The sequence below is a fragment of the Erpetoichthys calabaricus genome, chromosome 4 (genome assembly GCF_900747795.2).
Source record: "Erpetoichthys calabaricus chromosome 4, fErpCal1.3, whole genome shotgun sequence".
Lineage (NCBI taxonomy): Eukaryota > Metazoa > Chordata > Cladistia > Polypteriformes > Polypteridae > Erpetoichthys > Erpetoichthys calabaricus.
In genome coordinates, this window is record NC_041397.2 from 37,179,771 (window position 1) to 37,193,205 (window position 13,435).

The window sequence follows — 13,435 nt, forward strand, 5'->3', positions numbered from 1 at the left end:
TTCCACGTCCCAAGAGCCAGCTTCTGTAGCCGAGGATCGGACCGCCAAGGTCCCCGCCTTTGGCCACCACCCGACTCACACTGCACCCGACCTCCTTGGCCCATCCCATAGGTGGTGAGCCCATGGGAATGGGGACCCACGTTACCTCTTTGGGCTGTGCCCGGCCAAGCCCCATGGGTGCAGGCCCGGCCACCAGGCACTCGCCATCGAGCCCCACCTCCAGGCCTGGCTCCAGAGGGGGGCCCCGGTGACCTGCGTCCGGGCGAGGGAAAACGCCGTCCAAAGTTTTCATTCATCATAGGAGGTTTGTTTAACCGCTCTTTGTCTCATCCCTCACCTAGGACCAGTTTGCCTTGGGTGGCCCTATCAGGGGCATAAAGCCCCGGACAACAGAGCTCCTAGAATCATAGGAACACACAAACCCCTCCACCATGATAAGGTGGCGGTTAAAGGAGGGCATATATGATATTTCTGTTTCAAAATGTATTTTTTACTAACATCATTTATTCTACATTTAAAAAGTGGCATATAGTATTTTATGTGTATATCTCTTACTTTAAATAGAATAGCACATTTCATGTTCAAGTTCAAGCACTTTATTATCATTGTGTAACATCACAAAATTACTTTTTGTGACAGCCCCAAGGTGCATTTAAAGAAAAGTCTAATAATTCCAAATATGTCGAATACAGTGTTAAGTGATCAAGTAACCAGAGCAAATTATCATTGCTCTAAGTACAGCAGCATAAATTGTTATTGCACCTGTTAATGAATGAGTTCAGAAAGTTTATGGCAGATGGGAAAAAGCTATTTTTTTAGTCTGTTTGTGCGTACACGGATTGACCTACAACGTCTTCCTGACGGGAGGAGTTCAAACAAAGAATTTATAGGATGAGTTTTGTCCTTGAGAATGTTTTTGGCCCTTCTCACACAGCGAGTCTTCGAGTTCGAGTGATGGCAGTTCAGTCCCAATAATGGCCTCTGCTATTTTTACGACCCGCTGCAGGGCTTCTTTAGCAGCCTTAGTGCAGCTGTTGTACCAGGCCATCATGCACTTAGTTAAGATGCTCTCTATAGTGCATCTATAAAAATTAACCAGCAACTTCTGGGGGAGGTTAGCTCTCCTTAGCTTCCTGAGAAAACAGAGGTGTTGTTGTGCTTTGCCTGTTATAGCCAAGTTGTTGTCAGCCCAGGACAGGTCCTCTGAGATGGTGACTCCTTCATGTTTCTGCATTTGCTTGTTTTTGTATGAAAGGCAGGAGAAAAATGTATGTGGCACTGCATTATGATATTGTAACAGCCAGCAGACTGACAAAACACAAACTGGGTGGGGAGGTCTGTACTCAGTTTGATCTTTTCAATGACCTTGCAGTGTTGCCAAATGAGATATAAAATAGGTTTACTATGGGCAGCAGGTTGAGAAGTTGGAAGTCTGGAGTGACCAAGGAGAGATGACATATTCAAAGGGAAAATATAAAGAGTGTGAGATATGGCCGGCTATTTATCCCGGCCAATACCCCCAGGCCGCCAGATGGAGCCCTCCTTGCAGCATGGAGGTACCCTGAATGCCAGCAGGGAATTATGGACAGTGGACTTTTAATGCACAGCCCTGCTGGATACCACGGGGGCCGCCAGGAGTCGCTGCAGGGAGGCCCAGGGATTGTTATTTGCACCAGAACCCGGAAGTGCGTCTTAATCACAGCGACGCAAGGAATGACGTGCTTCCGGGTCAAGGACTATAAAAGGACGATGGGAAATCCCAGACGCTGAGCTGAGTTGGGAGGCAGGGTGGCTAAGCGTCTGGGAGTGGAGGATTGTTTATTATTGTAGTGATTATTGTTTGTTGGAGTGGTGTGGAGTAGTGGTGCTTTGTGCACTTATTTATAATAATAAATATTATTATTATTGGACTTTTATCTGGTGTCTGACGTCTGGTCTGAGGGTTCAAGGGGTCGACAGTGCCTCTATTTGCCACAGGAGTCAGGCACATATTTGCAGAAGTGCAAAGGAAAGAAAGTACAAACTCTTTAAACATGAGTGGTACTAATGGAGTAGATCTTCTACTTCTCTTGGTGCAATGGGTAGGTTTTTCTTGTTTCCCTGTGGCCTTAACAGTGGGGAAGTTAATATAGGAGTTCTTGTTAAGTAATTTTTATTGTTTATTTAAAAAGAAATATGCTTATTCACTTAAGTGCTCAATCACCAATCATATCACTACACCAAAGACAAAATACATGAGGCAGGTCCCAAAACTTTCATGCATTTGGACCTTCCCACCAGATCATTTGCTCCCGGCCACCAGTTCATGCACAAACAATGTGTCAGATATCTCCCAAACTGGCAATGGCACAAGGCTGCTTTCCTGAGATGTAAATACTTTGCTCATGATGTTTGTAGGCATGAAATCATTCAGATGCATTGCTAATTCTTTTTTTCTCTTTTTATAATAAATTTCGAATGAGCTCCATCAAAACTGCACAAGTAACCATCGCCAGAAGACAACACACGAATAACAAATATATCATGCATATGCAGTGCCCATTTTTATAAATTTCTGTGAACATTTTGTGTACACTAATTTCACAAGCAAAGCATTTATAGCATAGAAAAGAAGCTTATGACATTGTTGCTTTGTGCAATCTCAGACGTTCAGGATCACCTCAAAAATTCCTGGAATAGGTTCATAGCACTGGAGAAGTGTATAGTTATCAGCTATGCTTCCTGGTGTTGGATGTCATTTGTCTTGTTAATCAGTAGAGAGTGGCATTGTCGTAAGCTGATCGAGATGCATATTTCTGTCATTTATTCTACAATTGTGCACGTGACTTTGGCTTTTTTTTTCTCCAAGCAGAAAAAAGCATGTGAGATTATATAGAACATTAAGACGAATATGATCAAGTTTTTCTACACTAACAGACTTGTTAATAAGCATATTCCCCATGATCAGACTGTTAATCAGTGAAATTCTGTTGAACTGCTGGGGTCTCTGCTGGAATGCATCAGGAAGAAAAGTCCAGAGCTGTGGCACATTCAAAACCATAATTGCACCAAGACAGCACACCTGAACTTATTGCATTATAAGTCAAAGAGTCTTTGACCAAAAACAATGTGTCTGTTGCTTCATACCTCCCATATTTGTCAGATCTTACTCCCTGTGTCATTGTGTGTTCCCAAAATTAAAATTGAGACTGAATGGAAGGCAGTTTGCTACAGTGTTTGAAATCCAGGACAAAATTACTGGAGAAACTAAATGTGGTAACAAAAGATGAGTACAGGAAACATTAACAGAAATGGGAGAAGTGCTTGGGAAAATGATTACATCTCAGAGTATTTTGACACTGACTAAAAGGAAATTGCTGTAAGTTATATAATAAAGTTTTTTTAACAGTTCTGTAAATCTTTGTTTCCCTAATCATATATATGTGCTTTGTCCCATTTACAAAAAATATACAAACAATGCATTTTATTAATACTTGCATGAAAGATTAATTGGTTGTATGTCACCATAGATGGTGCAAGGATTCTGATACTCAATTCTCAATCAACTTATTTTGGTTTCATTTTAGTTTCAAGTTGATTCCATAGTAGACATACAATTTGCAGGCTTTTTTTTAATTAAAATAAAATAATTTGATCACTGTCTCTCCTTTGAGACTCTTTCTTTTTGTCTTACACAGAGAATTATGAGAAAATTATGTATAAGAAAATTCAGCTGAAACTTCTGGTTACTTCTGGATGCAATGTCCATATCCATAGCATGCTTAACATAAAAACGTATGTCTGGACTTAGCTACAACAAGCAAAAAAGAAAAACAGTTCAAAGAAAGAAAGAAAGAAAGAAAGAAAGGAAGAACATATACATGGAACTTTAAAATGAGACAAATGACATTTTTATTTCTGTATACTCATCTCTCCACATGTCTTTTTCTCCTTTTTTGTTGCACAAAAATGAATTAATCAAGCCACTTTTTTAACTGAATATAGAAACTGTTGGATGTGGAAGGTTGGAATTGGCGCAGAATGCATCACCACTTATGAAAGTGACCTATATCTGATATCAAAAAATAAAATACCATGTGGTTTTTGTTTACACCAAAACTGATCTGGTGCAGTGGTAGCACTGCTGCCTCACAGTAAGCTTCCTGGGTCCTCCCTGCGTGGAGTTTGCATGTTCTCCCCATGTCTGCATGGGTTTCCTCCAGGTGCTCCGGTTTCCTCCCACAGTCCAAAGACATGAAGGTGAGGTGCATTAGTGATCCTAAATTGTCCCTAGCATGTGCTTGGTGTGTGTGTGTGTGTGTGTCCTATGGTGAGCTGGCGCCCTGCCTGGGGTTTGTTTCCTGCCTTGTGCCCTTTGTTGGCTGGGATTGGCTCCAGCAGACCCCCATGACCCTGTGTTAGGATATAGCGGGTTGGATAATGACTGACTGACGGAATGACAAAACTGATCTGTGTCAGATAAGTCAAAAATCTTAATCATGTCACATCAGAGTGGTCCAGAAGGAACTCCTTGTCCAGCTCAGGGCAGCGAAGGAGCAGTTCAGGAGAAAGCTGGAGCAGAAGTTGCAGAACAACAGCATGAAGGAAGTGTGGGATGGGATGAAGATCATCACTGGCTGCAGCTCAAAGCGGGGTGCCACCATCGAGAGAGATGTGGAGAGAGCAAACCAGATGAACAACTTTTTTAACAGGTTTGACCACCCTAACACACGCTCACCTCGGAGTACTGCACCCTCCACCCATCCTTCTGCTGATACCAGCATAGGAGAGAGTTTCCCCCAACCCACAATTACAGCAGCGCAGGTGAGCAGAGAGCTGAGGAGACTTTATGCTAGCAAAGCAGTGGGTCCAGATGGAGTATCGCCACGACTGCTGAAGGCCTGTGCGTTGGAGCTGTGGAGTCCTCTACAGCGCATCTTCAACCTGAGCCTGGAACAGGGGAGAGTCCCGAGGCTTTGGAAAACATCTTGTATCACCCCCGTCCCAACGATATCACGTCCTAGTGAGCTGAATGACTTCCGGCCTGTCACTCTGACGTCACATATGATGAAGACCATGGAGCAGCTGCTGCTTCACCACCTAAGGCCACAGGTTCGCCACGCCCTCGACCCTCTGCAGTTCACATACCAGGAGAAGGTGGGAGCGGAGAATGCCATCATCTACATGCTACACCGATCCCTCTCCCACTTGGACAGAGGCAGTGGTGCTGTAAGAATTATGTTTCTGGACTTCTCTAGCGCCTTCAACACCATCCAACCTATGCTCCTTAGGGACAAGCTGACAGAGATGGGAGTAGATTCATACCTGGTGGCATGGATCGTGGACTATCTTACAGACAGACCTCAGTATGTGCGTCTCGGGAACTGCAGGTCTGACATTGTGGTCAGCAACACAGGAGCACTGCAGGGGACTGTACTTTCTCCGGTCCTGTTCAGCCTATATACATCGCACTTCCAATACAACTCGGAATCCTGCTACGTGCAAATGTTCGCTGATGACACTGCTATCGTGGGCTGCATCATGAATGGGCAGGAGGAGGAGTATAGGAACTTAATCAAGGACTTTGTTAAATGGTGCGACTCAAACCACCTACAACTGAACACTAGCAAAACCAAGGAGCTGGTGGTGGATTTTAGGAGGACCATGCTCCTCATGGACTCCGTGATCATCAGAGGTGACTGTGTGCAGAGGGTGCAAACCTATAAATACCTGGGAGTGCAGCTGGATGATAAATTGGATTGGACTGCCAATACTGATGCTCTGTGTAAGAAAGGACAGAGCAGACTATACTTCCTTAGAAGGCTGGCGTCCTTCAACATCTGCAATAAGATGCTGCAGATGTTCTATCAGATGGTTGTGGCGAGCGCCCTCTTCTACGCAGTGGTGTGCTGGGGAAGCAGCATAAAGAAGAGGGACGCCTCACGTCTGGACAAACTGGTGAGGAAGGCAGGCTCTATTGTAGGCACAGAGCTGGACAGTTTGACATCTGTGGCAGAGCGACGGGCATTCAGCAGGCTCCTGTCAATAATGGAGAATCCACTGCATCCACTAAACAGTGTCATCTCCAGACAGAGGAGCAGCTTCAGCAACAGACTGCTGTCACTGTCCTGCTCCACTGATAGATTGAGGAGATCGTTCCTCCCCCACACTATGCGACTCTTCAATTCCACCCGGGGGGGTAAACGTTAAAATTATACTAAGTTATTGTCTGTCTATATACCTGCATTGTTATCGGCATTGTTATCACGCTTTAATTTAATATTGTTCTTTATCAGTATGCTGCTGCTGGAGTATGTGAATTTCCCCTTGGGATTAATAAAGTTTCTATCTATCTATCTATCTATCTATCTATCTATCTATCTATCTATCTATCTATCTATCTATCTATCTATCTATCTATCTATCTATCTAGTGTAAATATGATTTAAATGTATGTAGCCAATTAATTTTAAAAACACATTCATTTATATGTAAATCATATTTTTAAATATGAAACCTTTCACAACCTTAGTGGGGAAACTTCTTAAGTTAAGAGTTTTTGGCATTGGGTGTAACAGATTATTTATTTGTTTATTTATTTATTAGGCAATAAAAGATTAAATAAATAAAAACAAATACATTACAATATTTTAGAGACTTGAATAGAAGTACTTTAACTATTGTGCAGTTAAATAAATCAAAAATAAAATCATATTGTGGTCAAAGTACAGTATCATGATCATATCTTACCATGGTATTCCTGACCATTTTTACACCTATTTTGTATGAGTCAGACAGCAGGAGTATATGTGGTGAACTGAAACCCTTTTCATTCTTTGCAATTTCCTTATTATACAGTTCCACAGTTTGGTGGCATGGTGCCAAACTGAACCAGATCAGACCTTCAGATTTACAGAATCTTAATGGTACAGTAGCACAAACTCTTGAAAACAATAGTTCTGGGTATTAGTTTTTGCAGTAACTCTTAAATGTCTGATATGAGATGTAGCAAAATAACCAGCATCAGTAGTCTTACACTATTCCCTGAGCTGAGGCAGCACCAAATGGTTATACAATTGTTCATAAATTAAAAGATACTGGTTGAGATGGAGGCCTTGAGACAATTCGTTGCAATAAACTACAGATTGCTTCCTAAAACTTTAGGCAAATTTACATCCTTTGCGGAACTGTTTTATGGTTCTTGACTGTATTTGGCAGCCTTTTATCTGATTTAGCTCTCAATTGTGATCATGTAGAGTTGACGATAAATTTTAAGCTACACATAGCTGTGGAAACTGACTCTTATAGCAAATGATTTATTTCTCTGTTGAAACAGTAGGGGATATTATTAATGGACCAACACATTGTCTAGCCACACATTACATCCAATTATTACTTACAGAGTTGAGAATTAAAATTTAACATTACTCCACTTAATCACTGCTTAATTACATTTGATTTGTTTTTGCCCTTAACAGTACAATCAGAGATAAAACCAAAGACAGTGTGACATCTGAATTGTATCTTTGAATCAGAAGTTGACATTTTGTGACTTATAAAAAGGAGCACTTACTTGCGTTCAATGTATTAAGAGGCTCTAGGTAAGAAAGGACTATGGCAGCAGCATGAAGTCACACAGCAGATGGAAACATTGCTGACAGTTCATTTCAGGGTGAGGGGGTCTGTCATTCTGGTTTGAACCTTTGAGCTCTGGCATGCTAAGAACCTGCCGTTACTTCACACTGGCCGAGGAGGGACGTCTACTTGGCTACACATGTTGCAGAGTTTACCAGCATTAATAGAATTCATGTGAGCCAGAGAAACATAATTAGGAAACCATAAGAGTTAAATTTCTGTGGCCTATTATGGAACCTCTCCTCTGTGTCAGGGAAGAGCACAAGGCCCCAGGATCTAAACAGATAGCTACTTTTATCTGGCAAATGTAATAACATGATTGCTGTTATAATGCATAGTACAGGCCATATGAAAAGCTGAGATTTCAGCCAGTTACCTTACCAATAAGAATGTCGCCATGTAAAGTACCACCACATCTGCCAAAAATACTTTGCCTCAAAATAAATGAATCACAGCATTTGGTTCATCTCATCTTGGCACATTTGGAGAACCGGACACTGCTGCAAATTGCCATTATGTTGGCAAAAACATAGTATGTTTTAAGAATGTGCACACACACCTTACAAAATCTGGAGTTGGTGCCTTGCTGGTCAGTTAATGGAAAAGACACCTGAGATACTGGGAGCATTAGAATCATGAAATGGGAAGATTCTGTCTTCATATTAAATGGCCCAGTACAAACGCTAGCTTAAAATGTCCAGGAGCAATTAGGCAGTTGGTTGCTGAGGTCTCCAAAACTCTGACTGTGTCTGACTTTGACTTTTACTTTCTAACATGTTGGTTCTCTAGAGGTTTATTTTCTCCGGGGATGCTGCTGATTGGAGTTTTTGCTTTTCTTTTCTCTGACACCAACTGGACATAGTTCAACATTCATATTGGGCATATTTATGTCAATCAATTCAAACTACTTTCAAGTACACTGAAAATAATCACTTGAGTACATTTTTAATGTGAAGTGCCATTATTAGTCCTAAAATAAGGTAAAATAACAGTGCAAAAAGAAAAATGAACTGAAAACACTATCACATTAAAGCACCAATTAAGCAAATCCTATGCAGAGACCTTTGCTGTATTCCACTACTCAATGTAGCTATTCATTAATGTACTGTCTTTACAGATAGACAAACACCACCCACTCAGTAAGGAGACAGCTCTTAACAACATATAGTTCAGATGTTGTCTTTCAGTTTTACTATTTTTTGTTTAAAAAGTACACAGATATAATTTAACAGTAACAGAAATAGTAAGAAATTGTACTCATTCCTTTCCACATAAATAATATGAATGATAACACATCTACTTTTTATGAAATTAAAGATAAACCAAGCAAAATATTCATCTGAATTGCGCCTACTTTCCTTTTACACCAGCCTGGTGGGCATCCTGTTGTGTAAGATGTGACATTTGGTTGTTGTCAGTCACCACCTCATCCTCCTCCTAATCGTATTCTTCATCCACAAGTGAGATGCCTGCTTTTACAGCAATATTGTTTAGCATGGCACAAACAATTACTATGGCAAAGCACCACCCAGGAGAGTATCTGATGCCACCTGACAATTTGTGGAAACACCTGAAGCACATTCTCCACATTCCGATTGTGCCTTCAACCATGGTGCATATCCGCTCATGTACGCAACATCATACTTGTCTTCAGCCATGGTCTGTGGAGTGCTTACAGGTGTCAGTAGGTATGGGTGAAGAGGATAGCTACAGCCACTACCAAATTCACTGTCCATTGCCTTGTGACAGATTGCTGAATTTTCCCAGATAAATGCACCATGAATAATGCCAGGACACTTTGCCACAATGTCTGTGAAGAACCTTTGATGACTTCACATTACTTGCACATTAACTGCTGAAATCCCTTTACAGCAGCTGTATATAGGCTGCAAAAGCATAGCCATATGAATTTGTATGAGTGTTCCATTCATCACTCCGATAGCGTTTTGGATGTTGGCATTTTTGTGGAACCCAATGTGACTTTCATGCAATACTTCAGCAGTGGATGGAAATGCAATGTAGTTGTTTGCATGATGAAGAAGAAGCCTGGTGACACTATGTATTGCTTTGCACATAGCTACCTTATGCATCTCCGGCAGTCTTCTGGAATCCTCTAGTGGTGTAATGTCTCAGTGTTGCTAGGAGCTGCACAACAGGTGCCAGGGCATAATTATGATGGATGAGTCTGGACAGGTCTTCCTTCACCAGCAGCAGTAGTGCCATTATTTTGGCTCTTGGCAACATGTACCTCCCCAATATCATTTAACTGATCGAGTTGGTTTGATTTTGCCAATAACACAGCATTACCCCACATGAGGCAACTGAGTGAACAAAGCAGGCATCCTTTTTGGCATCTCTAGTTCAGAAGAAAGCTTCTTTGCCATGCTGTCATTGTTTTCATAATGCGAATAAAGCCTGATTGTTCTTTTTATAGTACTTCTTTAAATTGGGACTTGTTCTTTTGTGTTTGTGAAAAGGCATCAATTAACTCCCACTATGGAAATCATTTCCACCACTACAATCCAATGATTCCTCCACAGAGATGCATTATTGCATTACTTCATGTACATACTGTATATATTTGACTTTGGTCAAATATTCCTTATAGCTTTTTGATATCTTTTCCTTGTTCTTTTTTTTTGTAGTGGCTTCCAGCATCTTTCTGATGCTCTCTTTGGTGGCTACTGTCTGTTTTTGTGTGTCTCTGTTTATACTGCTGGAAGTAGCCAGTTAACGTCGTTCTTTAGGGTTAACTTATGAGTTGGGTTAGACGTAGCTAACAAATAAGCTTAACATTCTACTTCAGTTAGTTTTGGGAAACCACCCCTGAACTGAATTGAATTTAAATAGCACACTTTATTGTTTTAGTAGAAATTTCAGCACCTTGAAATTAAAAACTAAATACTACATGTTACTAATTCTTAAGTGTTTAAAAACTGAATAATGTTCAGGTACTTTCACAATTTTCCACAAACGATTCTTAAATATATTTATGATTAGGTTTTCTGTGAAAATTAGAGGTAGGAGCTGTAGCATTAGTCTGTTTTTAAATGGCCATTCTCTCCTGACATTACATTTTCATTGGCCAATGATTCAGGCAATTCATAATAGGAGCAATATTTTTTTATTAAATTCAACATCAGCTTTTCATCTTTTCATCACTAACTGCTTTTCTGTGTAGGCAAAGTTTGGCGAAGTACTGCTTTTGTAATCACATACTAGATATCCAGTAGTTTATAAGTGTACAGCTCTGCATTTGGGTTTCCATATGAATTTATATCAGTCAGTCCCTTAAATGCCAATTATGTTATTTACGAAATGAACTGAACTTTAATGAATGTAAATCTTAATAATTTGTATTCTAATTAACAAATAGTATTACTATTCATGGTTAATGATACACATGCCCCATTAACCAATGCCTGTTTTTTATATTTACTTTAAACAGGCAATTGGCTGAATACAGTATGTGCACCTCTCTGGTTAATTACATGTAGCCTTTGTTTTGGTTTTTGAAAGACTATTCAAAGCCTCTCAGGTGAATTTCCTGCTTTTATAAATTTAATTACTATCTCATTACAGGTGTTACTAACCCTCTATAAAAATGGTTAAAACCGCATAGTAGAAACAGATTTGCAGAAAGTAAAATGGTAAGTAAGCATTTGATGAATATGTGTGTGATATAACACACGTAGACAGATATCTTAAATAAATTTCAATGAGCTTTTTTAATTTGAAACAAAAGCTGGTGAAATATGTTAGAAACAAAATGATATATTTTAAGAAATATTGTACTCTATATTTTATCTTTTTTATGTTTAGAGACTTTTTAATTATAAGCAAAAAAGCCAGGAACCAAAACATTAACTAAAACCATGCAAATTGAATAAAGTTTTTCTCATAATTAATGATGAATTTGCTTTAACAAATCTGTGTATGAAGAGAATAGTATGTTTGTATGTACCTGTAAGTATTTTCTATTATAACATAATATATACATATTAATTGACACTGATAAAATAGCTAAACCAATACTTACTTTATGTTGCATAAAATATTTTTTTCTTTGCACATATCAGCATAATTGTTTAAACCCACATACTTTTAGGAATATTAGTAACTGTCTTCATGACAGCTGTTTCCTTTGTATTATTATTCAGTCAAACTTTTAATATGTGAACATTAGAAATAGCTGGATAATTCTTTTTGGATTAAGTTTTTTCAGCTTGTGTTACTGCATAAAATATAAACTTTAAAAACTTAAAAATGTGTCAAAATTCAGATTATCATGCTGCTTCACTCCAATTATAGGATATCTGTGAGATATTAGTTGACACATTTCTAACATTTAAATAAGGTTATTTTAAAAAAAACATACATTTTTCCATACAATATTATAAATTATCAGAAAATATCTAATCAAATATTTCTATATAATCTTTTGTAGTAAACAGAAGACATAACCAAGAGGTTTCCAATGATTACAAAAAACTCAGTGAATAATACTTTCATTCGTCCACAACTGTTTTACATAACTGGTTTATATGAAATGCCCTTTGCTAAGTGTTTCTATATTTTTTTATCCATTGTTTACATTCTTACAATGTTTTTTAATGTATTTGTAATTGTATTTATATATTTTGAACAAAGTCTACATAGTGCAAAATATATTGCTGTTACTCACTTAGCCTTAGCAGATTTATGTTCATCTACAACTATCATTCCTAAAGTAATAGATACATTTCTTTTTAATTCTAATTTTATTACATATGAGGCATGTTTAACTAATATGTTTTTTGTTCATTTTTTTAATGCAATACAGTCACTGTCTCTTGTAATTTTAGCTTATGACCGCCTTGTTGCCATATGCCTCCCTCTTCAATATCACAGTATTAACACTTGCAGCAGAATGAAGGCGATTATTGTGTCCATTTGGTTATTTTGTGCAGCACTTTTGTCTGTAATGGTACTTCTAATTACAAGACTCAGCTTTTGCCAGTCAACAGTGATAAATAGTTTTTTCTGTGATCATGGACCCGTGTACAGATTAGCCTGCAATGACTTTTCCCCAAACATAATAATGGCTCTTATTAATACAGCATTGTTGCTTTTTTTACCATTGATATTTATTCTTTTTTCTTACATAGCCATTGGAATTGCATTGCTAAAAATTGCCTCAGCAGAAGGAAGGCACAAAGCAATAAAAACATGTATATCACACATGATATTGGTGGCAATCTCTTATTTTCCAATGGCAGTTATATATGGATCATCACAATTTGTTAATTTTCATCCCAATGCAAGAATTCTAAATAATTCCTTATCTGCAACAATCCCACCCATGATAAACCCTCTAATTTACACACTAAAGACTGAAGAGATGATGGATGCAATAAAAAATCGTTTAAAAAGAAAACTAGAAAAACAAAGCAAGCCGATGATAAATATCAAGTTTCTGTATCAGTAACTGTTTTATGTATTATGTGGTAAATACTATATAAAATAAAAGAATACCTATAGAAGTATATATAGCTCATTGTGATGCTGTATGATTTTTAATGACTTGAAAAAGCCATTTTTTATTATTTTATTTTATACATATTTTCAGTAGGAAAGACATTGTTATAATTATGGATTATATGTTGTACTATGTATATTCACTTTTTAAATGGTTTTGCTATTTTTTCCTACCCATTGTAAAGTGTGTTATACCAGTGCTTCCCAAACTCGGTCCTGGGGACCCGCTGTGACTGCAGGTTTTTGTTCCAACCAGATTGATAAGCAGTGACGACACCTGATAGCACTGATCTCATTTAATTAG

General features: G+C 38.6%; 1 protein-coding gene across 1 annotated transcript; it reads left to right on the forward strand.

Annotated features, from left to right (window-relative positions):
* The first annotated feature begins 12,090 nt into the window (after positions 1 to 12,090).
* Positions 12,091 to 13,213, forward strand: LOC114650974 (olfactory receptor 142-like). Its single transcript, XM_028800929.2, has one exon. It carries the CDS (start codon positions 12,092 to 12,094, stop codon positions 13,079 to 13,081), a length of 990 nt encoding a protein of 329 aa, XP_028656762.1. The 5' UTR covers position 12,091; the 3' UTR covers positions 13,082 to 13,213.
* Positions 13,214 to 13,435: the final 222 nt, after the last annotated feature.

Coding starts and splice junctions, on each gene's coding strand:
- LOC114650974 (XM_028800929.2), top strand. CDS start 12,092: ATGATTACAAAAAACTCAGTGAATAATACTTTCATTCGTCCACAACTG.